The following is a 24,303-nucleotide window of genomic DNA, read 5'->3' as shown; positions in this document are numbered from 1 at the left end:
CTATCGTGCCTGAGATGACTTTGAACCTCAATCATCAGATATCAGTCTCCTGACTCATTAGAAGTACAGGCATGAGCTACCAGCACCCAGAAACTTTTTGGGTCAGTCTTTAAAAAAAAATTTAAAATCTAGCAGATTAAAAGAACTCTACTTATAAGAATCAAGTGAGCCTCCAACAAAGCTTATCTGGAGACATGAATAAATCATCTAGTCATGAATTATTCATTGTTATCAAGAAACAAGCTGGGGATTCCAGGAACTATACTTGGGAGGTGTTGAATTCATTGCCCCACACTCGCCACATGAAGGGAGATCAGCCTCTAGGATTGCCATGTGTTGGAGAGCATGCCAGGCCTCCGTGTGCGTTTCAGAGGACACTGGCAGCCTTCACCCAGAGGACAAAACAGGCAAAGTTTAATCCAGAGAACCTTTAGAAAAGTACATGGACTCAGCAAGCAGAAATGCTCTCCTTTTCCGCTCTCTCTGCCTGTCTCTCTCTTTCTCTCTTTCTTCCTCTGTCATCCCTATAAATCTATAAGTAAACACGCTAGATGGTATAAAAGCAGTTCCCGATGAATTAACTGAATTATAATAGACTCCATGGAGAGCTTAAATCATGCAAATGTTTAGAAAGACTGTCAAAACCCAACAAAATAAGCACCAAGAAAACCAAGAAATGGGAACTTTCAAGGGGGAGCACAGGGCTAAGGGGAAAGGGGAAGACAATGAAGTGGGGAGGAGGGGAAGAATACAGTCAAGAATTCATTGTAGGGGGCTGGGAAGGTGGCTCAGTGGTAGAGCGCTTGCCTTGCATGCATGAGGCCCTGGGTTTGATTCCTCAGCACCACATAAGCAGAAAAAGCTAGAAGTGGCACTGTGGCTCAAGTGGTAGAGCACTAGCCTTGAGCTGAAGTGGTGAGGGACAACGCCCAGGCCCAGAGTTCAAGCCCCACAAGCGACAAAAAAATAAAATAAAATAAATAAACATCAATTTTTAAAAATTCATTGTATAGAACACAAAACTGAAAAATGTAAGGGAAGGAGTGGGTCAAAGGGGATGAGACCAAGATGCATTGTATTCATATATTACTTTGTTAAATGACATTTCCCCTGTACAGCTACTTAAAGATCATGTTTAAAAGAGTCCCTGATACACATGGAAAATATGAGTTGGGTGCAGAAGACAGCAGTGGTGAAAGTTACAATTGGAAGAGGATGGCTAGATGATTCTAAGACAATTCTTTAGCATGATCTGATCTGCTCATTCGTGGCTTGGGGTGGGTGGGATGGGGTTGTGTTGAGTGGAGAAGGGCCGGGGAGGGAAAAGTGGGGGGACTCTCAGATTGAATCAACTAATCAATGCGTGTGTATTCCAGGTCCCAACTGCTTTGCAGGAACTACAATAATTCCGGCTGGCATTGAAGTGAAAGTGGACGAATGCAACATCTGTCACTGTCACAACGGAGACTGGTGGAAGCCTGCTCAGTGCTCAAAGCGCGAATGCCAAGGCAAGCAGACTGTGTAGGACAGATTCCCGAGCAATGACAGAGTTCTTAGGAGAGGACACTGTGGCATCCACACTGCACATGTTGAACACAACACAACACAAACAAACAAATTCCTGCCAGCTACCACAGGGTCACCAGCAAAACCTTTTAGGGTTGACAAAAGTGAATATTTTACCAAGGGGAGATATCTCCCCTTCCCTCTTGCTATATAAAATATCTATAGTATATGGCTATCCAAACCGCTTTTGTAATTACCAATGCTTGGTGGTGACTTGATGACCAGATTTCTGGAATGAAAAGAAAGAAATAGCCTTGCCTAGACTCCTTCTGTGGTGATGCCTTTGACCTGCCAGCTCACTGTCCCCTGATCGACTCCATTTTTACTCTTCTGTGCATCCTACATGTCATTCCCTCATCCCCCGCCCTGTAGTATTTTACTTTTCACCTTTAGAGTCTAAAGGGCCAGATCTGACTGCACATTAAAGTCTTGGGTTGTATCAAAAAAAAAAAAAAGATTTAATAAAGCAATGTCAAGGGAAAGGATTCTTCCAGAACAAGAAGACACAAGTACATTCCACCAATTCATTCCCTGAAGTGAATGCCACATTCTATGAGCTGAGAAATGAGGGCAGACACATAGACAGACCCTGGGCCAGTCAGGGTGGAGAACTGACACTTTGTGCTTTAGAGGTGGAAGTTCACAATCTGATTCTTACAAACCATGCTTTTCATATACAAAACTTTGAAACTGCCAATCCAAAACAGTTAGGTAAAGAACATCATGAGCTTGACAAAAAAAAAAAAAAAAACCCAAAGAGACAGGTATTTATATTTGGTAGCCTTCATTACCAGACTTTGTAATGCTGGATTTAAGTTTGGTTGTAAACACACTGTAAACCCATTTTGTCACCGGGTATTATAAATTCCAGAACCAGGGTGAGTAGCTCCACTGTGATTCTGAATCCTTCTGAATGTGTCTGACAAAATTTGAGTTCAGATTTAGCTGAAAGAAGCCGGTCTTACACATGAACAAGTTTTTATGGTTTGGGACACTGTGTTTGCCATGTTCTAGTAATAACCACTCAGCCCTAAGTCTACAATTCCAGATTCAGGACACTTTCCACCTCAAGTGCTGATTTAAAATTACAGATTAGGGTAGAGGAAGTCTTGCACAATATAATTCCATTTGTTGAACATTTTTTTAATGTATATATTAGCTACTGAGCTATTAAAGTGAACCTTTGAAGAGTCTCAAGGTTGCCCTGGTAATGCTGCTAGTATAACAAAAATAAATAAATAAATAACATACACAGGGTATCTGATACCACCTCGAGTTAAGTACAAAATTTGCAATTCTGAGACCACATGGCATAGTACACTTAGTTGTTCATTCTACTCTCCTGTCCAAAAGTCCCTGGTACAGATCAGATAGGGTCCTTGAGGAAACTTCAAGATGGTCTTCATGACCAACAATCTTCCTTTCTCTGCTCTCACCCTAACCCTGGCTTCACCATGGCTTCTGTGGAGTAAGGTATGATGGCAACCTTCATGGTAGTGACATTGTTGGTGGAGGATATTCTGTGCAGTTTTAAGATACTCAGCAACACTTCTGTCATCTGTCCACTCTGCACCCATAGCATCCCCTCAGCCCATGTGTGGCAACCAAATGTCTCCAGACATTGCCAGATGTCCCCAAGGGATGGGGGCAAAATGTCACCTGCCTGAGAAGCAATGGTCTTAGAAAGAATAAAAAAACAATAGCAAAGTATTTGCTTGGAGATATACTGTGAAACTCTGCCCCCCATCACATACACAACCCCTCCTCCCCCATCCCAAGGGCTTTGGTGAGCTCCTGAGGCCTTTGAGTCATGAGCAAACAGCAATTGCAGTCAGTGGACCTCCTCCATAAGAAGTAACACTTCAAAGATTGGCTCTAAGGACACGTTTCTGTGGTCTCATACATTGGGTTTTCATTTAAACTTGCCAGCCTCTGCTCCCTGGAAGCATCTCCTGTCATCAAGAAAGAGTTGTCATTTCCAAAATTAATGTGCTGATGGGTTGGACCTGACACTTCCTTGCACACTGTGCTTGTGTCGTGATACAAATAGCCACACCAGTGCCATCCCGAGGAAGAGCATCCAGCTGCCTTCCCTTGAACACCAATTTGCTACAAGGTTGGTGCCTTTCCGTTTGCTACCGTGGATACATCATAGAGACAGTCGTGAATCATTCATGAACAATTCTGCATGATTTATGCCTGCACTCAGAACTGTGTCTAGACAGAGACGCATTATAGAGCTTTCTCTGCCCCTTAGGTTGCCTATTGCCAACTTCAAAAATCCACACTCTTGGAAAGAAATAATAATAATAACAAATGACAGGAATAAGGTTTGAAACTCAGAAAATACCACTAATAGAGCCATGCAGCATAGTACCTTATCTATTATTAAGGAGTTACTATGTCCTTTTTAGAAAATAGAAAGAGAAGGCAGCTGGGAAAGCTGAGGTGCAGAAATTTTGCATCAAAGTCTTGGCACAGTTAGAGTCACAGCAAGAATTTGCTGGAATAGGATATAACATCCATCAGGAAACTCTCTTCAGAGGTTCTGTGAGAGGCAGTCTGGTACCAGCTTAAGAGGGAAATTTTGATTGTTGTTTTCGTTAGTTTAATTGTTTGTTGTAGTTTCATTATAAGCTGTTTCTTTAAGACTTTGTAGCCTTGATATCTCTGCCCCATTAGGGAGAGGTAAACCTATACTGTGACAGAATTTCTCATAAACCGATCGGCACTTTACAAGTTTCTTCTACCGTGGTCATTGAGAAATTCTATCCAAACTCTGAACATCGGAGCTGTGGTCCCATCCGTTGTGTTTTTCCTTTCAACCCTTTATTTGCAGACACACTGTCACCTCTGTATCCATTTTTTTTCTCCACCTTTGGTTCTCGGCTTTAACTACAGTTATGTTTAAAAAAGGGATCAACATCCTGTTTGTCAGCTAATGCCTGTTAAAAATCCAGTTTCTAAAATCTTTGAAAAAAAATGGTGTGCCTGAAAACTAGTGAGGAAAAAAAAACCTAAACACTAAACTGTAAAAAAAAAAAAAAAAGGGAGGGGGGATTCTAGCAACAATATTTGATGTGTAAAAGAATATATTATTAAAAATTATTTTGTTAAATATAAAGTGTGTTAACCAGCGAATATTGTTTGTGGTATATTTTCCTCACCAATTTCTTCTCCCTGCTCCCCACTCTCTATTCAATGACTATTTCTCAGTGACTTCTACCATCTGAAAGTACATGTGTCATTACAGCTGTATTCAATGAGAAGTAAGCATTTGCTCTTCTATTTGCCTTTGTGCATTTTCACTTCTCATAATACAAGGGAGAGCTAGCTAGGGGATCAGAAAAAAAGGCTCAAATAAGCTAACAGTGAAAATGTAAATGGCAGGCAGGGAAAAAAATCTTTCCTGACTCTAGATCCTTCTTCGGTTTAAAGGATGATCTATGATATTGAGTGTTCATGTGTGCCAATTTCCGTGCTTGACTCTGAGCGCATAGAATCCTGCTCAGTCCATACTTGTACTGACTGTGGCTCACCTGTGAGAAAAACCAGAACATAGCAAGATGAAATACTTTGCCTAATGTCATGGGACATAAAATGGCAAAGCAAGGATTTCTTATTTTAAAATTTTTCAAACATTCACAAAAAAAAAATCAAGAAGATAATACAAAAGTCCTTCATTTGCCCACTGTCAAGATTCAGTAATTATCAAGATCTATCAGAATGCTTCATTTATTTCTCCCCCCTTGAGTTTTCTTTAAAACAAATACAAAGCATCAGCCTTATCATTTCACTCCTGTAATTTACAGTAGTCATCTCTTTCTAAACAGTGGCATTTTCTAACCAGGCGCCAGTTGCTTCACACCTCTACTTCTAGCTACTTAGTAGGCTGAGATATGAGGATCACAGTTCAAAGGCAGATAAATCCTAGACACTCATTTTCCATTAACCATCAAAAAAAAGCCAGAAATGAACGTATGACTCAATAGTAGAGCATCATCTTTGAATGAAAAGTAAAGCAAGAGTATGATGTCCTAGGTCCAACCCTACTAACTAACTGCACATAAAAAATAAAAATACATACATACATAAATAATGTGGCATTTTCTTACAAAACCACACTGTGGTACTATTAAACTGACCACAATTATTGACTCCTTAATACTACCCAATATCTAACTCATAGTCAAACTTCTTAAGCTTTTTCCTTTTTTTTTATTTTTTAAATTTTATTATCAAGGTGATGTACCAAGGGGTATGCTTGTATGATCCAAGCCACCCACAGCGTTGCTTTTATTCTCTTAAATTCAAAGTATAGATTCAGGCCCTGCTAACCTCAGCTAGAAACTCCAAGTGAATTTTGAGTTTTTGGTGTTATTTGAAGATGTCTGTTGGGAATATTTTTCTTTTAAGGTTCCATGTTAAACTCTCTTAGGCCTTGAGGCTTGCAGCCATCTGACCTCCAGAGGGCAGTAAAGAGGCCTAGAGCAAGAGCCATTGCAGGTACCAATACCTGCAATACTTACTCTGTGGGCAAAGTTACCTCCAGTTTAAAACAAACTACCATTTTCTTTCCCTTTGAGATAAGCACACTGCATGTGACAGAATAAAAATTACAAACTGCCATCATTTTTTGCAGTTTTAGAGAAAGAAAACAGGCAGCCACTAAGAAAACATCATCATGGTATCCCCAAACACACACACCTCTATAAAAGATTTTCTTTAAAAATAATTATCTTTAAGTAGTTTGGCAAATGGATTTCAATTCAATATGTCAATTTATACTTGATCAATGTTACCTGTTTCATCATTCTCCCCATACATTCTCTTAAAATAAGATTATACTCTTTTATTTCAGTTTCCTTGTTTTCAGTTCTCTTCATCTGTGCCTGTTGGAAGGGATGCTTACAGTTCAATTCAGACTTTGTTTCATGGAAAAATCACCCCAAATGGGAGACAAAAAATGAAATCTTGATTATGTTGGGAATTATTACTGCCTTAAAGGAAGATCTTTTCATGACTTTGAAAGACAAATGCTACCTCTAAGTCAGCAAATTGACACATATTTTCTCATCAGCCCTCTAACTGTCCTGTTTAACATTAACACCTGATTCTCCCTGGCCAAATGCACACACTTAGAAAGCATAGTTCTTTGGGTTAGCATGACATGATGCCTTTCATAAAATAAAAGTTTTGTAAACTAAGTTGATTTTTTTCAATTATTTAAAAAACTTAAACATATTTTGTCTTTCAAATATTTTTAGTGGTGATAATGAAATGATGGTTTTCTTTTTAATTTTTGGAAACCTTAATTTCATATTCCTTTAAATAATCTAAAAACTTCAAATAATCCTCATACCCATTACAAACTGGCTTTGAGAAGTGCTTGCAAAAAGCTATAGAAGTAAGTTTGAGTTTTAAGACTTTTTTTGCATAGTGAAGTGGGTAGGGTTGTGGAAAAATTTGGACATAAATTTGTCACCATTTGTTGGTAGTTTAATTTCATGTATCAAACAAACTTGACTTGCATTCATTAGTTCAACCATTCTCACAATTACCACGAAATTATGGACTGGTATTCTGATTTTGCTGGTCACAACATTGAAGTTTAAATGTTTTGTGGTTTTCTCACAATCATATGCCAGTTTTTTGTATCAGAAAGTTGAAAATTTTACTAAACCAAATTTTATCTATAGGATAGCTTAGAATAGACTTGGGATATAAGAAGGCCTTTTATACCTACCATAATTATTAGGATTGGTGTTTCAAAGAAAAGATGTGGACATGGTGGTACTGGATTTGGATCTTGTAGCATCAGTACGATTTGGATGGATATTCCAGGGAATGATATGGTAAAACTAAAAAATGAACAGTATGTTTGGATGTGACAAGCAGTCAGGTGTGATTAGAGTGTAAGGCTAGCGATGGAGTCATACAATCAAAACTGAATCTGGAAAGAAAACCCAATGGTTAATACTTGGGAAATTATGCTAAGAAACTTGGACTTGGTTCTGACCAGTATTGTGGTTTAATTAGCAGCAAATGACAAGGTTCTGTGGCCATATTTGTTCCTTGGAAACAATTCTAACAGCAGAGTGAAGGGTGAATTAGAAGCCGAAGAGAGAAAGGGTGGGACACTAATACAGGTAATTATAAAAGCTCAGGAAAAAAATAAAGAGGATATGATCTGATATGACACTCAGACAGAGCAGCTGGGAGAATAGGACTTCATGGAAGATCAAATGGGGATTGGAGAATTAAAACAGTCACGCTGCTAGCTCGAGGGAGTAGAAGGACATTCTTTTCAGTAACAACAGCTAACAATGTGGCACCTGCGCTTTACTTGGGGTGACACAGAATCTCATTTGAGGATATTATGCTGAAGAAGTAGGTAATAACACATCAGATATTTAGGATCAAATTCAATTATGTTTGTCTCAAGCAGTCCATTATTTTTCCATTTGCTCGTATTATTCTCACCTTGGCTTGAATAACTGCATCTTGAATAAACAAAGTTCATCGCTGCTCATATCACTGCTCCAAGTGTCCTTGGAGAAGAAAATCAATATTTTGAAGGACAAGGATAGCAATTATTTTACTAGTTGGCTGCAAATATTAATATCATACCAGAATTTATTTGCATACTGTGATACAAACCGTTTATTAGTTTCCAACACCATTTTCATACTTAGTCCTTCAGAATATAAAATATTGGCTTTATTTTCCATACTGTTCTTCACCAAGATCTTAGGAATTGAAAGAAAGGAATTATTTAAGTTCCCATTTTGACAGTCTCCATTTGCTTGTTTAATCGTAGACTATCTAAGAGCAAATGGCAAGTGAGGTCTTAGCAAAGCCTTGGAATTTGAGAGCTCTAAGATGCTTAAGCTTTTCCGATTATATATGTATTTTTGCCTTTGTTTGGTGTTTTGGTTTCGCTTTCTTTTTAATTAATCACAACATTGGGTCGGCCAGACCCATTAACTGCATTTCCCATTTAGACCTTTCAGAGATTCGGTTGCAGATGCAATTTAATTTGTTGACCTATGATCAATAGCAATTAATAGCATCTCTTTAATCTTGTTGAAAGGTCTGTCTCTGCCTTCAGTAGCCACCACCTCAAGGGATAGGTATCCATACACATGTTATTCAGCCTCCAGCTGACAAATCTCTACAACCACATCTTTCTGAGACTTCAACCTTCATTTCAGAAATCACCATTCTCCAGCATTTTCAGTGATCACTCACAAGTTTAAGTAGACTGGTTTAAAAAAAATCCACTATAGAATGGTGAGAAAAATAATGGAATGATGAGAAAAAAATGCTAGAAGATACTACTTTCATGTAGAAAACAACGTACAGCTTTTAAAGGTGATTATGTTGATGAAACAGATGCAACAGTTCCCTGGGATTTCTCTGTGTTTTGTGGTTGCTAACCCAGTCTCTGCAACCCTCTCAAAAAGCTTGCAGTCTGATGGGGTAAACATCAAGGAAAGTCTACAATAACAGAGCAATGAGTGCAGTGCTCTATGTGTGGACAAAAGCAATGCATCAACCCTGACACGAAGAAAAGGCTTTCTGGGACACAAAACTTCTTGGCTGAGTTTTAAAATAAGTAAGTGCTCGTTGCTTTCTTGCCATTATTGGTAAGGTGGGATTTCCAATGATACAGCTCAGATGACATAACTATCCCCATTCAAATCAGCAAATCTGTGCTTGGCACAAACCCAGGAGTTTAGATCAAAACACAATCATAAGTTGCCTTCCTATTGTGAAAGTCATTTCTCATGATGACATTAGTCCAATCGTTTCTATTCGAAATCACTGACCAATAGAACACTCTCTCTTCTTTCTATGGGATCACACTGCAGTGATCTACCCTTGCATTGCTGTAGCAATTTTCTCCTGTGATGCCAGTTGCATTGTTGGCCTCTTCTATTGAACTCCTACTTGATAACAGCTTGGTTGGGGGATGAAGACTAAATTAGTCAGCAAGAAAGTGATGTGTTTTTGGAGCAAAGATTTTTCTCAAAATGTACATAAATGACCATATGAGGATGAACACACACTTTTAGAACTCCTAGTCTTGAAGCCAGTTGGCAAGAAACTGTCTGTGTCACAGCTTCATAAGCAGATAATAAAAAGATGGCAGGTGATATATTGTAGATAACTTTTGAGGTTATTGGATATATAAATAGAAAATATATAATTTGTAAATAGCAAGTATACAAATGTCTAAGGTGAATGTATGCATATCTATGTATAAAGAGTAAAGATCTATATGTCTATAAAAGTATAAAAACTGTAAATATTATGGTAGAATGATGGCTGTGTTATAAGATCAAATACTTGTTATGTGTCCATCTATCTAGCACACTCTTCTTTCTCCTAACAATGGCAGGCTTATTTAGCTTATGATAATTCTGATCCCACCTTTGCTTTGCTGTGAAGCATTTCATTAGTTCTGCTTGTTCCTAGATTTAATTTCCCATCCCTAATCATTTGTTGCTCATTTGGTCCATCGATTTCAGAAGGAGGCAGAACTTGAGCAAAGAAGAGGTACCAAGGAAAATGAAAAACATGCTGCTGTGGAGCCTAAAATCATTTCAGTGACAAAGAAATGTGTGTTTAATAAAGAAAACAACATTCCTTATTAAATATGCAGACTATTAACAGACACATATGGTTGGGTTTTTGTTGGCTTTGCTTTAGTTTGGAATTTTCTGCTTTTCTTTTTCTTTTTTTTTAATTTTTACAGCCACACAATCATTTGTAAAATCATTCACAAAGGCTTCTTTTCCATTACCTGCTCTGTTCACTGTGTCATACATCGCCTTGCAGTACGCCTTCCAGCAAGAAGATCAGAGAACTTTCTAGAACTATCTAGATGTCTAGGAGGGCTTTAACACAGAGTTGGAGGAGAATGCTCCCCAAACCACCAAATTACTTCACTTATTTACATAAAGTACATTTGTGTCCTCTTGGTGGAGCTGGCTACTGTGTTCATCTCCCCAGAGATCCCAGAAAAGTTCCAGGAGGTTTCAGCAATTAATCACTTGTTTAGATTTTTTTGGGGGGGGAGATGGGGAAGAGGTGTTTTTTAATTTCATCTGAAAAGCAGACTGCTCTCAGCAATGTTAAATTAATTATCTGGATTTGCTTTGGATACCCATCTGCTCCTGGTAGTTCATAATTTCCTGAGTACAAGGCATGCATTGGATACACATGCATTCGAAGAAAAGGCTTCTGCACCACCCCTAAATGGAAACAGGACTATCCCCTCCCATTTCCTTCCCCCTTCACTCCAGCAAAACAGCTCTTATGAGCACCAAGACCACTGGTTTCCAAGTCTCTAGAGTTAGGAGTCTATCTGACCTTCAGTAGAAAGAACATCACAAACCAGTGTTCATTAAAATAAAGATCCGTTGTCCTCTAACTAACAGAAGGGCAAGCTCACAGCAGCAGTCCTGACCTGATGCATCGGAAAAAAGCATAAAATAACCTTTGAAGTGGGGCTGTGCACAGAATGATACTGCATACCACCACTGTAGTGGGCATGTCTACATTTCCTCTTTGCACTTGGAGGGGTAAATCTAGAACACTCTTCTTTACTCATATTCCACATCCATTGACTTACACTTGCAGAAAATGGAAGGCTAGTCAACAAAATCTTATTTCTCTTGAACATGATGTCAACTCAGAATAATGCTCTGTATTTAGCATGCAAGATATATTTCAGAGCATAGAAATCCACAGAGTGGAGGTGGGTCCTACAGCACCAGTGCATGTCATTCCCTTGGCTACCTTCAAGAGAAATGAAAGGGTGTATTGGGAAGGCAGCGTGCTTGCACTGAAATGCAATCAGGAACACCATCACCCTCCCTTCATAAACATAATAAAATACAATTCTTTTAAACTGATTAGTTGAGCGGTTGCCTATTTAGCATCATCAAAACTGAAATTTCGCTGAATAATCTGGCCCAAAGTTGTTTGCTTTGAGGCTTGATTTATGTCTATTGAGCTAGGTCAAATATAGTAGATCATTGTAAAGCTCCACTTCTTAATGGCTCCATAGATATTGCCAGAATCACTTTTGCAAAGGCAAGTGATTTCCTTCTTGAGAGAAAGAGTTCATTCCAGGTGAGTATATTTTTTTATTTTATTGTGGTAATAACACTTTGTATGAGATCTATTTACCCTCTTAACAAAATTTTTACCATACAATACAGTAGTTCTGATGTTATGTACAATATTGTACAACAAATACTCAGAATTTATTCATCTTGGCTAACGGAAACATGATGTCCATTGATGTAGTCATTCTCCATTTCCTCTTCCCATCACCACAGGATACCACCCATTCCATTCTCTGATTGTGTGAATTAGACTATTACAGGTATCTTAAGTTAACTGAATCGTACAGTATTTGTCTCAAGTGGCTGTCTACTCTCTCCTGGCATAAAGTCCTCCAGGCTCATCTGTATTAGCACATATTGTAGCATTGCCTTGCTCTTTAACAGCTGAATCATATCCCACTGAAGGTAGACACCACATTTTCTTGATCTATTCATCTACCAGTGGATGCCATTTAGCTGATTTCTGTATCTTGACTATGGTGACTAATGCTAAAATGAGCATGGGAATACATGATCATTTTTTAACTTTTTATTGAATGACACTAAACACACAGAAACATGCACATATTACAAGAGTGATAATAACAGAATAATACATAATAGTGTGAATCACTAGAACTCTAGGGACACTCCTCTACCCATTCCAGGTCAATACCCTCATCAACCAGCATGCTGATTTTAACAAGGGTGGCTAAAAAACATCCAGCAGCACAGCTTGGCTTGAAATTATATAACTAGAACTATACATTATGTAGTTTTCTGTATTTCAGATTTTGTATCTTTCACTTGATACTTTGTGAGATCTATTGTTTTTCTCTTCTTGGTGGTACTGCAGTTTGAATCAGGCTTTGTTTTTACTAAGCAAGCACTTTACCACTCGAGCCGGTGTGTGTGTGTGTGTGTGTGTGTTTTTGTGTGTGTGTGTGTGTGTGTGTGAAATATGTATATATTTGTACATGTGCATATGTGTATATGTGTATTTGTGTGTACATACATGTGTACAAACTTATCTTTTATCCTGGATAGCCTCAGACCTCAGTCCTTCTACATCTCATGCATAGCTTGGATTACAGATGTGTACCATTATGCCCCCATTTATTTGTTTTTTGTTTGTTTTTCAGCTTATTTCTCAAGTTGTGGTCTCCTTAACTAGTCCTCCTGTAATCCTCTGGATCTGAGCCTCTAGAGCAGCTGGAATTATCATGCCCTGTTATTTGTTGGGGGACAGGCAAGTTGAGACAGGGTTTCACTATGTAGACAAAAGTGCCTTGAAACTTGCCAAGTATACAAGGCTAGTCTCATGCTCTTAAACTGAATTTCCAAGTGTGGATATTGTAAGTGTGTGCCACTATGTCACTTGTTCTTTATGAGAAGAGATATTTGGTCTCATCGACGAAGCTCATCCCTTCATTTGCAAGGTGAAGTGAGTATTAATAATATTGACATTAATAAAAAAAGGGAATCCAAAGATCAGAGATGATGAAGAAATGTGGGTAAATCTTAGCAAAAAAAAAATATGTTTTCACCATTGGGGATTTAATAACCCATATGAATGTAGGAATTCACTGGACTCCTATGTTGGACGAACAGGGTGAAGTTAGGTTTCTGTTTTCCCCGGAAAGTATGTCACTGTCATATTTTCCTACTTCTAGCTGGACTTATTATTTATCCTTTTGTCCTTTTCCAATTCAATATTGTCTTCTACTAGCCTAGAAAAAGAAGCAAGGCTTCCTGACGAGTGAGCTCCGGGAGTTCAGAAGTGAAATCAAGAGTTTCTCAGGGTAGGATCACTAGAAATGAGAGGGACCTGATAAAGCTCCCCTGGCAGCTGCTGTGGGCCCTGTCAGGGCTGCCTGCTGGAGCAGCTCGGCCAGTCTCACGCACCATTCCTTCCCTGGCCTCTCTATTGGCGGCCCCTAAGCCCAACACTCTCTCCTCATAGGGGGCTGCTGCCTCACATTCAGCTCAAGCCAGGCTCTTCACCAAGTCTTCCTCTGCTTTCTGGACTTCTTGAAAAGCTCATGAATCCATAAGTCATTAATCTGATGGAATATAAAATGGCCAAGTCCATATGACTACAAGCCAATGGGGCACTTAGCAGTGTCCTTGGCAAACAGAGCATGGGCAATTAATATCTCTTGAATGAATTAATAAACAGAGATAATAATATTGTAGGTATCCTTGCAATGTAAAATTAAACTTACCTCTGAATCTTTTGACTTTCTTTCCTTTTTAATGTTCTTATTTCAAGATGTATATATAAGTCTTTCTGGGAAAATAAAAAACAGCCATCTCGGTCAAATCTACTTTTTTCTACAACATTTTTCCCATTTTCAAGAATATGAACAACATAATTTCTTTAGAGGTCTAGCTGTGCCAAATTTTGGTACTTAAACCCACCAAATAAAAAGATAGGTAGAACAGCATTTTTGTTTTGAAAGAAGCATCTTAACCAATGCCAGGCAAATTAACTGGTGGAAATGATCATAATACCATTGTTATAAAAATTTTATGTGCTTTCCCTCAAATCCATAGGTTCACTTAGGATGAATCATTTGACAGATAAAAGATATAGGTAAGATGTATGTTTTTGTGTTTGATTGTATGTTAACCTTCTGGGTTTGTTTGGTTTTTATATGGGTTGTACATAGACCAAGTAGTCTTACACAATATGACAGAATTTATTAAACTGATGTGAGAGAATTCATTAAATGGTGTGAAAGAATCTATTAAAGTGATCAAGAGAGCACATTAATACAAAGCATTTGGGCTTTCTTCATAAATGATGCAAAGGCTTTATGATGGGCCTACTCTTTGTAATTCTGTCCAACATCAGGAAATGGGACTCTGATCTGGTATCTGTGATAAAGTATTTTTTATTTTTTTCTTGAAGTTCTTTTCTAAGTGGCAGTTATTCCAAAACTTCAATGTGTCTTGGAGACTATAAATGACTTAATCTGCCAGTCATAAAATATTAGTAGTAAGTTTCTATGGCTACTACCTCAAATATTGATATTTAATATTATTGTGAATAATAGAAATCATCATTCTGTTCTGGAAATTCAGCCAATTTCCAGAACTTGGTAGTCAGTATCTAAAAAGTATAAGTTGAAACCTTGATCTATACCCATTAGGAAGTTATTGTTACTATTTAAATATTTTCATTACTATTATAAAGGTAATGTACAGAGGGCTACTGTTTCCTAAGTCAGGTAATGAGTACCTTTCTTTTGGACAATGTCACTCTTTCCTTTGTTCCCTCCTGGTTTTCCTCTCATCCCTGCCCACAAATATAGTTCATTTTCAACACAGTGACTAGTGAGTACCAATACTGCATATGTTGACCCTTTGTCCCTCCACTTCTGGAAATTATTGCTATAACTCTCACTCATATATATATATATATATCATAGTTATTATTAAGATGTTGTACAAAGGGGCTACAACTCCATAGCTCAGGTAATGAGTGCAAGACTTCTTGGACAATGTCCCCCTTTTCTTCACTTTCCCTGTATAAGTTGTCCTGTCCAGTTGCGTTTTAGATCTAGCTTCCACATATGAGAGAAGACATGCACCCTTTGTCCCTCTGCGCTTAGTTGATCTCACCTAACATAATCTGTTCTAGGTCCACCCATTCTCTGCAAATGATATAAGATTATTCTTTCTAATGAATGAGTAAAATTCCATTGTGTGTATGTATCACATCTTTAGATCCACTCATCTATTGTAGAATATCTGGGTATCTGGGCTGTTTCCATAACTTGGCTATTTTGAATAACGCAACACCATGGTTGCACAACATGGCTGTGCAAGTGTCATTGCTGTATCCTGACTTGCAATGTTCTAGGTACATAGCCAAGAATGGTATGGCTGATTGTAGGGAAGTTCTATGTTTAGTTTTTTGAAGAATTGCCAAACTACCTTCCACAGTGGTTGTATTATTTTACATTCCCACCCACAGTGCAGCAGGGTTCCTTTCTCCCCTCAGCCCTGCATACAATTGTTATTGTCCAAATTATTGCATTTGGCCAATCTAACTAGGATGAGATAGACTCTCAATGTTGTTTTGATTTACATGTATGGCCAGGGATAAAATACAACTCTCACTCCTAAAACTTCTTTTCAACATGTATCCCATAGCGAATTCTTCCTCCAAGATCCAACTACTAATTTCTCCTATTCAAAGGGAAGAAAAAAAAATCTATGTAAAACTAGCATTTTGAATTTAACTCAAATACGATTTAGCAAGCATCCTTAATTGTTTACCACGAGAAGAGTGATGGATTTGAAGTTCTGGATACAAAGATGAATGCAAAATAGTCTCTTTTTTCAAAAATGTTATAATCTCATAAAGGAAGAAAGGATAAAAACTGTCAATCGAATTCCAATATATAGAGTTTTGCCTAGGATAGAATAGAGTAAAAAAGAGCACTTACTGTTTCAAATTAGGTTGCAGAAATGGTTTTCTGGGGTAAGAATGAGATGAGGAAGGGCTAATCATATGAAGCTGAGAGAAAACAATGAATAAAGATGCCAGATGTGAACCTAGTATACCATTTGTGAACATGGACAGGTACAACTACCCATACTCAGACTGAAAGATGAAGTTCATCAGGTTGATGCAGGCCAAGCCAGAAAGGGCCTGAGAGTCTTGACAAGTTAAACTTCCGTCATCAGATATGGGGAAACCACCACGTTTCTAAAGAAGGGAGCTATACAGCCAATTATGTCCCTGGGAGAGAGGATTCTGGGTCTAACTATACCATGAAGATGCATTTAGGAAAGTGACAGCAAACTAGAATCAAGACCACAGGATTAGCTGTATTTTTAAAAATCAGTAATATGAATTGATGCTACAATATGTTCATAGGAATAAAACAAAGTAAACCGATTTGACTTTAATGGAAGCAATATATGAGAATTTGGCAGTTTCTTGAAAAAAAAAAGTTGAGGAATAGAAACACTGAACCTGAAGTGAGACCTGAAGTACAAGAGAACAAAAATTCAGATTGTGGAAAACACAGTGAGTTAAACACTAGACATATTTAGTTACTAGTCACAAGAAGATATTTCAGTCTCTCTTGCCAATAGTCCATCAAATAAATGATTTTGAATGTCGTATCTAGGCTCAAGGTAAGGATACAGGTGGAAATGTGTTAAGAACACAGGTAACAGTAAAAAATAAAACATAAGAAACAAGAAAGATCACTTAACAACCATCTGTAGAATGGGATAATCTTTTCTATTGAAGCATTTTTATTGTTACTGTAAAGGTGATATACAGAGGGGTTACAGTTACATAAGTCAGACAAAGAGTATAGCTATTTTTGAACAATGTCAAACCTTCTTTTGCTCTCTACCAGTTTTTCCCTCCCATCCCACCTACAAATTGTATAGTTCATTTTCAGCGTAGTGTGTAGTGAGTACCACTGCTACATTTGTTCACCCTTTGTCCCACTATTTCTGTGCCTCCTTTATCCTCCCCCAAACAGATCAATGAACAACCAAGACACAAATAAGACAGAAAGAAAAACAAAAACAGTAACAAAAAAATGAAACTCATTTCCATTTCCTGGAGTTTATTTCAGCAAATATTATTTTATATGATCTGATGCACATAGGTATTGCACCTTTATGTTCCTCTCCTAAGAGTATCCTCCTTTGGTCTCACTGTGTATAAATGCCTAGAGACCTGTGCAATTTAGAAAAGGATAATCTTAATAACTTATAGAAACAAGTCAAATGAGATATACTATGACTAGGATCAGGAAATCATAAATATTTTATAGCCATGCATTTTTCAATGTTTTCTTCCTAAGAGTCTTCCTTACTCAGTGTCTCAAATAGTCAATATATTCATTAACTCTTGCCCACCTATGGAGAAACGGAACCAGTATCTAATGATGGATTCCTAACCTAATTTTAGTGGCCAGAATGAAAATTGATTCTCAGTTTTCTAAGAAATATTCAACAGAATGCTTTGGTGCTATCTGCCATGTAGACAGATACATATATTGCTGGATAAAGCGCTTGTGAGTAATGTCTTCTCACACAAATAATTCTTACCTATACAGACTGAAATGTTCATTTCTCAGTCCATTAGTTTCAATTTAATGCATACAGAACACAGAATCAATAGAACTTCAAAGGTTTTTAATTTTACTCGGATAAAAACTTCTGTGTGCTGTTTGATATTTCCATCACTGGAACAGCATTAGTGATGGGCTCCACAGGAAGTATGAGGGCAAGGTTAAAGCCCCCCAAAGTCAAGATGCTATGGTATCTCCCTCAAAACAATTCCCATTATATTATTGTATGTCTTTGGTATTTTATTGACATGCCAGGAGTCTGTGCATGGGAACTCATTTCAGTTGCAGATGGACAACTCCTATCATTAAAAATTCCTTAACTCTCACAAAATCCAAGGCTGCTGCTTTCGCTTACTAGTCATTAGCTAAATTTAAATCATGATAAGAAATAGAAGTAGGAGTGCTATTTACCCTCAAAACGTAAGAGACAACAGTAGAATGGGAGATGCTAGTCCCAGCTTCAATGGAATTAGCAAGTTCACTCTACCTCCTAACCCTAGGCTCTACTTCAGTGGATTTAACAAAGATAGCAGATAGTCAGGAAAAAATAAATTGTGTATTATGTCCTGACTTTTAAGGAAAATGTCATTAGTCCTTAAACAATATATTACAACCTGACTTCCATTATATTCAGTATTAAATGTTAATCAAAAGATAACATAGAAAGTGTATGGGAGGATGTATGTAGGTTATATGCAAATAACTGTCTTATAGAAAGGATTTGAGCATCCCTAAAATAATCCAAAATCACCCTTTATGAATATCAAAGAATGGTTTCAATTAAATCACTTAAACTTAATCTAGTATTTTCAGTGAATATGTGTTCTGCAGTCCATCACATGTGGTCAGGTATGGAATTTTTCCATTTGGGGATGATATTTTCAGCAATCAAAAAGCATTAAATTTTGGAGCATTTTGGATTTGTTATTTTTTATTTAGAATGCTCAGCCTGTACTAATTATAAAGTGCCAAATTTCTCATGAGAAAATATTCAGCACTGTAATAATGGGGGGAAAGGAATGTAAGAACATTGTAGTATTCCAATTTTTTCTCAAATCTTATCACATAAGCAATTTGCAAGATCAGATAAAATTATTTCAGGTTAACAAACACTCACAATGGACATTTGACATGTAAGGGATATATCCAAAATACTCTATACATCCTTAAACTCACTTTTTCAGAATGTGTTACAAATGGTTTTGCTTTTCTATGAAATCATATTCTACTACAAAACCACATTTCCTTTCCATATCCAAGCCAAAAATTTAAATTTCTGTCAACCTATATGTTTTATTTGAAACCAAAAATCAGTTTTGATCACTTAGTACAATAAAGGTTAAAATGTACATGGGAGCAGCAACATTTAAGGTTGTCTATAAGCCATTTGGAAAAATTCAAATGCATAAATGTAATATCCATAATATCAAAAGTATAATAGACATGGAAGGTCAACTATATGCAAAACACAACAAGTGCCATACAGAATTCAGTATGAATAATTGTCTCTGCTCTAAATTAATTAATCCAGTACCTCTATTTCTGTTTTATTATTGTTTGGTCTAATATTTTTATTTAACAGAAGTTCCTGAAAAAATGGCCCAAAGACTTCTACTCAAAATACATAGGCTTCTCCATAATGCCCACCCACTTAGTGTTGATTAATTATACCTTTGAAAACTTTTAAAAATAGAAATTATAATGACTATAAATAAACCAAGGAGCTCCATTATATACCATAATTAAAATAAATAGGTAAGCAGAGGTTACTTGATCAATCAGATTCCAGAATTGTTTATAATGCATTCATAAATACAGACCTATTAATATGTACAAATATATGCACATACATGCATGACTATGAAAAGTCTGTGACAATTCCCCGGATCGTGGTTACTCAAGGGTCATAACTAGACAATGTCATGGAACAAACTGTAGATGTATCGATGTGAAAACTGGCTTGGAAAAGGAAAAAAAAAAATCAGGTCTATAAAACTGCAGACAGGTAGGCACTTAGTGACTCAAGCCTGTAATCTTAGCTATTCATGAGGCTGAGATCTGAGGACCAAGGTTCAAAGCCAGCCCAGGCAGGAATATTCATGCCATTAAAACCACAAATAGGCTGGACACTGGTGGCTTATGCCTGTAATCCTAGCTACTCAGGAGGCTGAGATCTGAGGATCACAGTTCAAAGACAGCCCAGGCAGCAAAATCCATGAGACTCTTATCTCCAATAAACCACTAGAAAAACAGAAGTGGAGCTCTGGCTCAAGTAGTAGAGCACTCACCTTGAGCTGAAAAACTGAGGGACAGCACCCAAGCCCAGAGTTCAAGCCCCACAACTGACAGAAACAAACAAACAAAAAAACACAAGTAGAGCTGTGGCTCAAGTGATAGAGTAATAGCCTAAGCAAAAAGCTCAGGGAAAGCACCAGGTCCCGAGTTCAAACCCCAGGTTTGACAAAAAAGGAAAGAAAGAAAGAAAGAAAGAAAGAAAGAAAGAAAGAAAAAGAAAGAAAGAAAGAAAGAAAGAAAGAAAGAAAGAAAGAAAGAAAGAAAGAAAGAAAGAAAGAAAGAAAGAAAGAAAAGAAAGAAAGAAAGAAAGAAAGAAAGAAAGAAAGAAAGAAAGAAAGAAAGAAAGAAAGAAAGAGAAAAAATAGACATAGGTACAAAAGTCATGGAAAGGAAGTATCCCTCAAAATGAGCTTGCATACTGAAATTTCAAACATATTAAAAATAGCTAGGCTAAAGAAAATCCAGTCAAGAATATTTGAAAATTACTTTAAAATACAAGCATTTTAATATCCTTAAATAAATAAATAACATCTGTGAGGAAAATAAAACACAAAATATTATATCCAGGTACCAGTGACTCCCACCTATAACTACTAATTAACTCAGGAGGTGAAAATATAAGTTACCACTGTTCAAATACAGCTCAAGCAAAAACATCTGAGACTCCCATCTCCTAAATAACCAACACAAAGCTGGGCTGGAGGGACCAGTTGATATTCAAGTCAAGTAAGTGTGAGGCCTTGACCTCAAACTCCAGTACCTGAAATAATTAATAAATAAATAAATAAGCACAGGCTTCCCATAAGGGCCCCCAAATAAAAATACCCAGCATGCCATGCATTGCACAATCTTTCTATCTGAGCCTATCAGAATCTTCCTGCTGAACCACGAGGGATACTCCACTCTGATCTGGGTAACAATAGTTGCAGGGTAAGTAGAGTCATGTAGAGTGCACAGGACTTGTCTTGGAGTCATGTCTTTTAAGAATGGTGCAGGCTATCTGGAGTGGTTGTGACTGGAATAACTTCTCCTGAAGTAAAAGGCATGGTCCTTTTGGTGCTGCTGGTGCAAGGCTACCTTGAAGGCAGTGTGTCCAGCTTCCAAGAAGTGGCTGCTTTAATCACAGATCACCCTCAAGGCTGCCAGGCACAATGGAAGGATCCAGCTGACAGTCCACTACTGACAGTTTTGTTCATTCACATGGAAAAAATAAAGACTTAACAAAAGCTCAGCTTGGAACTCGTGTTCTCAGTGACATTGTAACATAGTTAACTCCTAGCCAAAGGACGGTAGGAAGATCAGTCCCTTGGCACACAGAGACAAAGAAGTAAAAATAAAAGAATTTGATCAGCACAATTGTGATCAGCTAGCTGTGATTTCTACCTACAAGTTTTCCAAATTAAAGTTCTTTCCTTCTATAGAAACAGGGACACATGCTCTCATCTCCGTTTTCAAGGAATGGCTCCCAGGCCCTTGAGAAAGGCTCTTGAGAGTAGCATGAGTTACATTTTTACATTTGTAAACATGTCTTTGTAAACATCCTAAGAAAGTGCGGTCAAGGGCCTATTGTTGGGTGTGGATTAGAAAGAACAAATTGCAAACTTGCTTGGTACCAGAGTGATTTCACAAGTAAGCACTTTATCAAACAGTTGGGATTCGTTTATAGTTATGATTTTATGCTGTCTACAGATCTGCCAGAGTTTGAGCAATCATAGTTCAGGAGTTTACATGGAGATTTCATACACAGAGAATTCTGAAGTTTTCACGTGCAGAAAACAAAACATACACACCTCACTCAGTCCATCAAAGCCAGTTTTGCTTAGAATGACCTTCAGGAAGTAGAATTACTAATTGTATTAAATCTTGACCTTGGGAATATGTCTTTTTAATATTCAGGGTGACAAAATGGAAAACATGAAAAAAGCATTTTCTGCTGTATATGGAAGCATTCAAGTTGTCGAGAAAAAGCCATTGTTCAGGTGTTTAAATTGTGAAGTGACTATTACTTCTGTGGAACATAGAAAGAATGACTGGCAGAAAAACTCTAACTTTCAGTGTTTGGCATTTGGCAAACATTTTTTTCAGAAATAACTGTAACAAGTTTGACACTTCAAGGAAAACAACTGACAACTAACAATATCTATTGCCAATGCTAACACTCAAGCTTTCAAGTGAAAATTGAAATTTTGGAAAATTATACTCATCAAGTGAGCTTGAAAGCTTTGTGGTATTTAAAAACTGTTCTACAAGATTGGTGGTTATATTAATGAATGTGATTTTTATGCCACTTAATAAAATTTGTTACTTGAAATATCTGTATAACTTAGTGAGCTGGTATTCTTTCAATATCAATGCATGGTGTTATAAAAAGGTTGCATTGTTTCCCTCATTTGTGGTAACTAAATTATGCTTATAATTCTAAAAGTAAACATACTGGATGGTAAAAGACAAAAAATGTACTAGGACATGGTGAATTATACAGGACTGTAAACATTCACAGTGAGACCAATGGAATATATTCTTTTTGTTTTTTAACCTCAGTCATGGGGCTTGAACTCTGAGCCTGGGCGTTGTCCCTGAGCTTCTTTTGATTAAGGCTGGTGGCCTACCACTTGAGCCACAGCACCACTTCTGGTGGTTTATTGGAGATAAGAATCTCACAGTTTAGTGGGGCTGTAGCTCAAGTGGTAGAGCGCTCGCCTTGAGCTGAAGAGCTGAGGGACAGCACCCAGGCCCAGAGTTCAAGCCCCACGACAGACAAAAAAAAAAAAAAAGAATCTCACAGTTTCCTGTGGAGGCTGGCTTCAAACCATGATCCTCAGATCTCAGCCTCCTAAATTGCTAGGATTATAGGCATGAGCCACTTCATAGGTGCCCAGTTCAAAGGAGGATATTCTGAGAGGATCACAAAGGCTCAATAGATATGTGCATATAATCATATAAAATTGCATTTGTAAAGATTAACCCCAAGAAATGGGAACAAAAAGGAAAATCCCTAGCCTGTTAGCATGTTTGTAATTCTAGCTACTCAGAAAGCAGAAATATAGAGGTTTGAGATACAATCTAGAGGTTTGAGCTTCTAGCCTGTGAGACGCCATCTCCAATTAACTGGAAAAGAATGCCTGACTGGAGTCATGATTCAAGTGATTCAATTGCCAGTTGAGAGTAAAAAAAAAGCCAACTCAGAGGACAGAGCCCCTAAGTGTAGTAATAATATACATTATTTTAAAATAACATCAAATTGCAAAAAAGAAAACCTAAAGTCTGGCAGTATGAAGAATGTGGGGAAATACTAATTTTTACATGCTTCTCAAGTAGGCGCAACCAATCTGAAGATCAATTTGGCAATATTTAGCAAAAGCATCAACCTGTAACTGGCCAACAAGATTCTATATATACTCATTTAAAGATAATTTTTCTCAGCAATTATGATTGCAGCATGACTATGCAGATTTACTTTTCCTAAGCAATAAATACCACAGGCTATGCTTGAGCAGTTAAGGTAGGCCAGCTACTCTGGGATGTCCACGGAGATACACTCTAAACGTTAAGTGAAAGGAAGTTATAGAATGGCAGAAGTATTAAACCATTTATGTTGCTTTGAAAGAGCACACAAAATATATTATTTATGGATAAATATATATACAGTGAAAATATTGAAATGTAAATGGAATCTAAGCCAAATTAATAGTAGCATTTGCCTTTTAGGAGAGGGAAAGCACATGATCTAGAGGAGCATAAGCAAATTACCAGTATTGATTTATTTCTTTGATAAAATAAACATCTGAAGGAAATGCAGTAATACATTAACATTTGTTATATTTTGATGGCAGGTCCATGAGTGTTTATACCATTATCTTTTGTTTGTACTCTTTTAAAATGCTTTATATCTTTTCTCTTTAAGGAACATAATCATTTTCCCTTAGCTTCCTATATTTGTTTTGGAGAGAGGAAAAAAAAAAGACTCAAGTTAGAGTAAAAGCATATGGGTTATAATCCAAACTTATTAGATATCTATGTATTTATCCATGGATAAGCTTTTGGCATTTAAATGAGAATGTAGCAATTGCTTCCAAGAGACAGATTAATTGAAATGTCCTTATTACAGGACACAAAGTTCTGGTTGCTAGGGCCATCTTAAAATATATAGCACTCTGTGAAGCTTAAGCAACAAACATGTATTGTCTCACAGTTTGGGGACTGTAAGTCCACAA

At 37.3% G+C, this 24,303-nt stretch overlaps 1 protein-coding gene across 2 annotated transcripts in view; it reads left to right on the top strand.

Annotated features, from left to right (window-relative positions):
• Positions 1-4,699, top strand: part of Vwc2l (von Willebrand factor C domain containing 2 like) — a 150,401-nt gene extending 145,702 nt beyond the window's left edge. Inside the window, exons 4-5 of one of the 2 annotated variants that reach the window (XM_070017779.1) lie at positions 1,377-1,508; positions 3,496-4,699. In XM_070017779.1, coding sequence (XP_069873880.1) covers positions 1,377-1,508; positions 3,496-3,554 — 191 coding nt within the window. In that variant the 3' untranslated portion in view covers positions 3,555-4,699. Of the gene's footprint in view, positions 1-1,376; positions 1,509-3,495 lie in introns of those variants that run through there. The other variant, XM_070017788.1, reaches the window with a different exon arrangement.
• Positions 4,700-24,303: the final 19,604 nt, after the last annotated feature.

The sequence above is a fragment of the Dipodomys merriami genome, unplaced genomic scaffold (assembly GCF_024711535.1).
Source record: "Dipodomys merriami isolate MVZ:Mamm:240054 unplaced genomic scaffold, mDipMer1.0.p SCAF_1, whole genome shotgun sequence".
NCBI classification, from domain to species: Eukaryota; Metazoa; Chordata; class Mammalia; order Rodentia; family Heteromyidae; genus Dipodomys; species Dipodomys merriami.
This window is presented reverse-complemented; position numbering and strand designations above follow the sequence as displayed.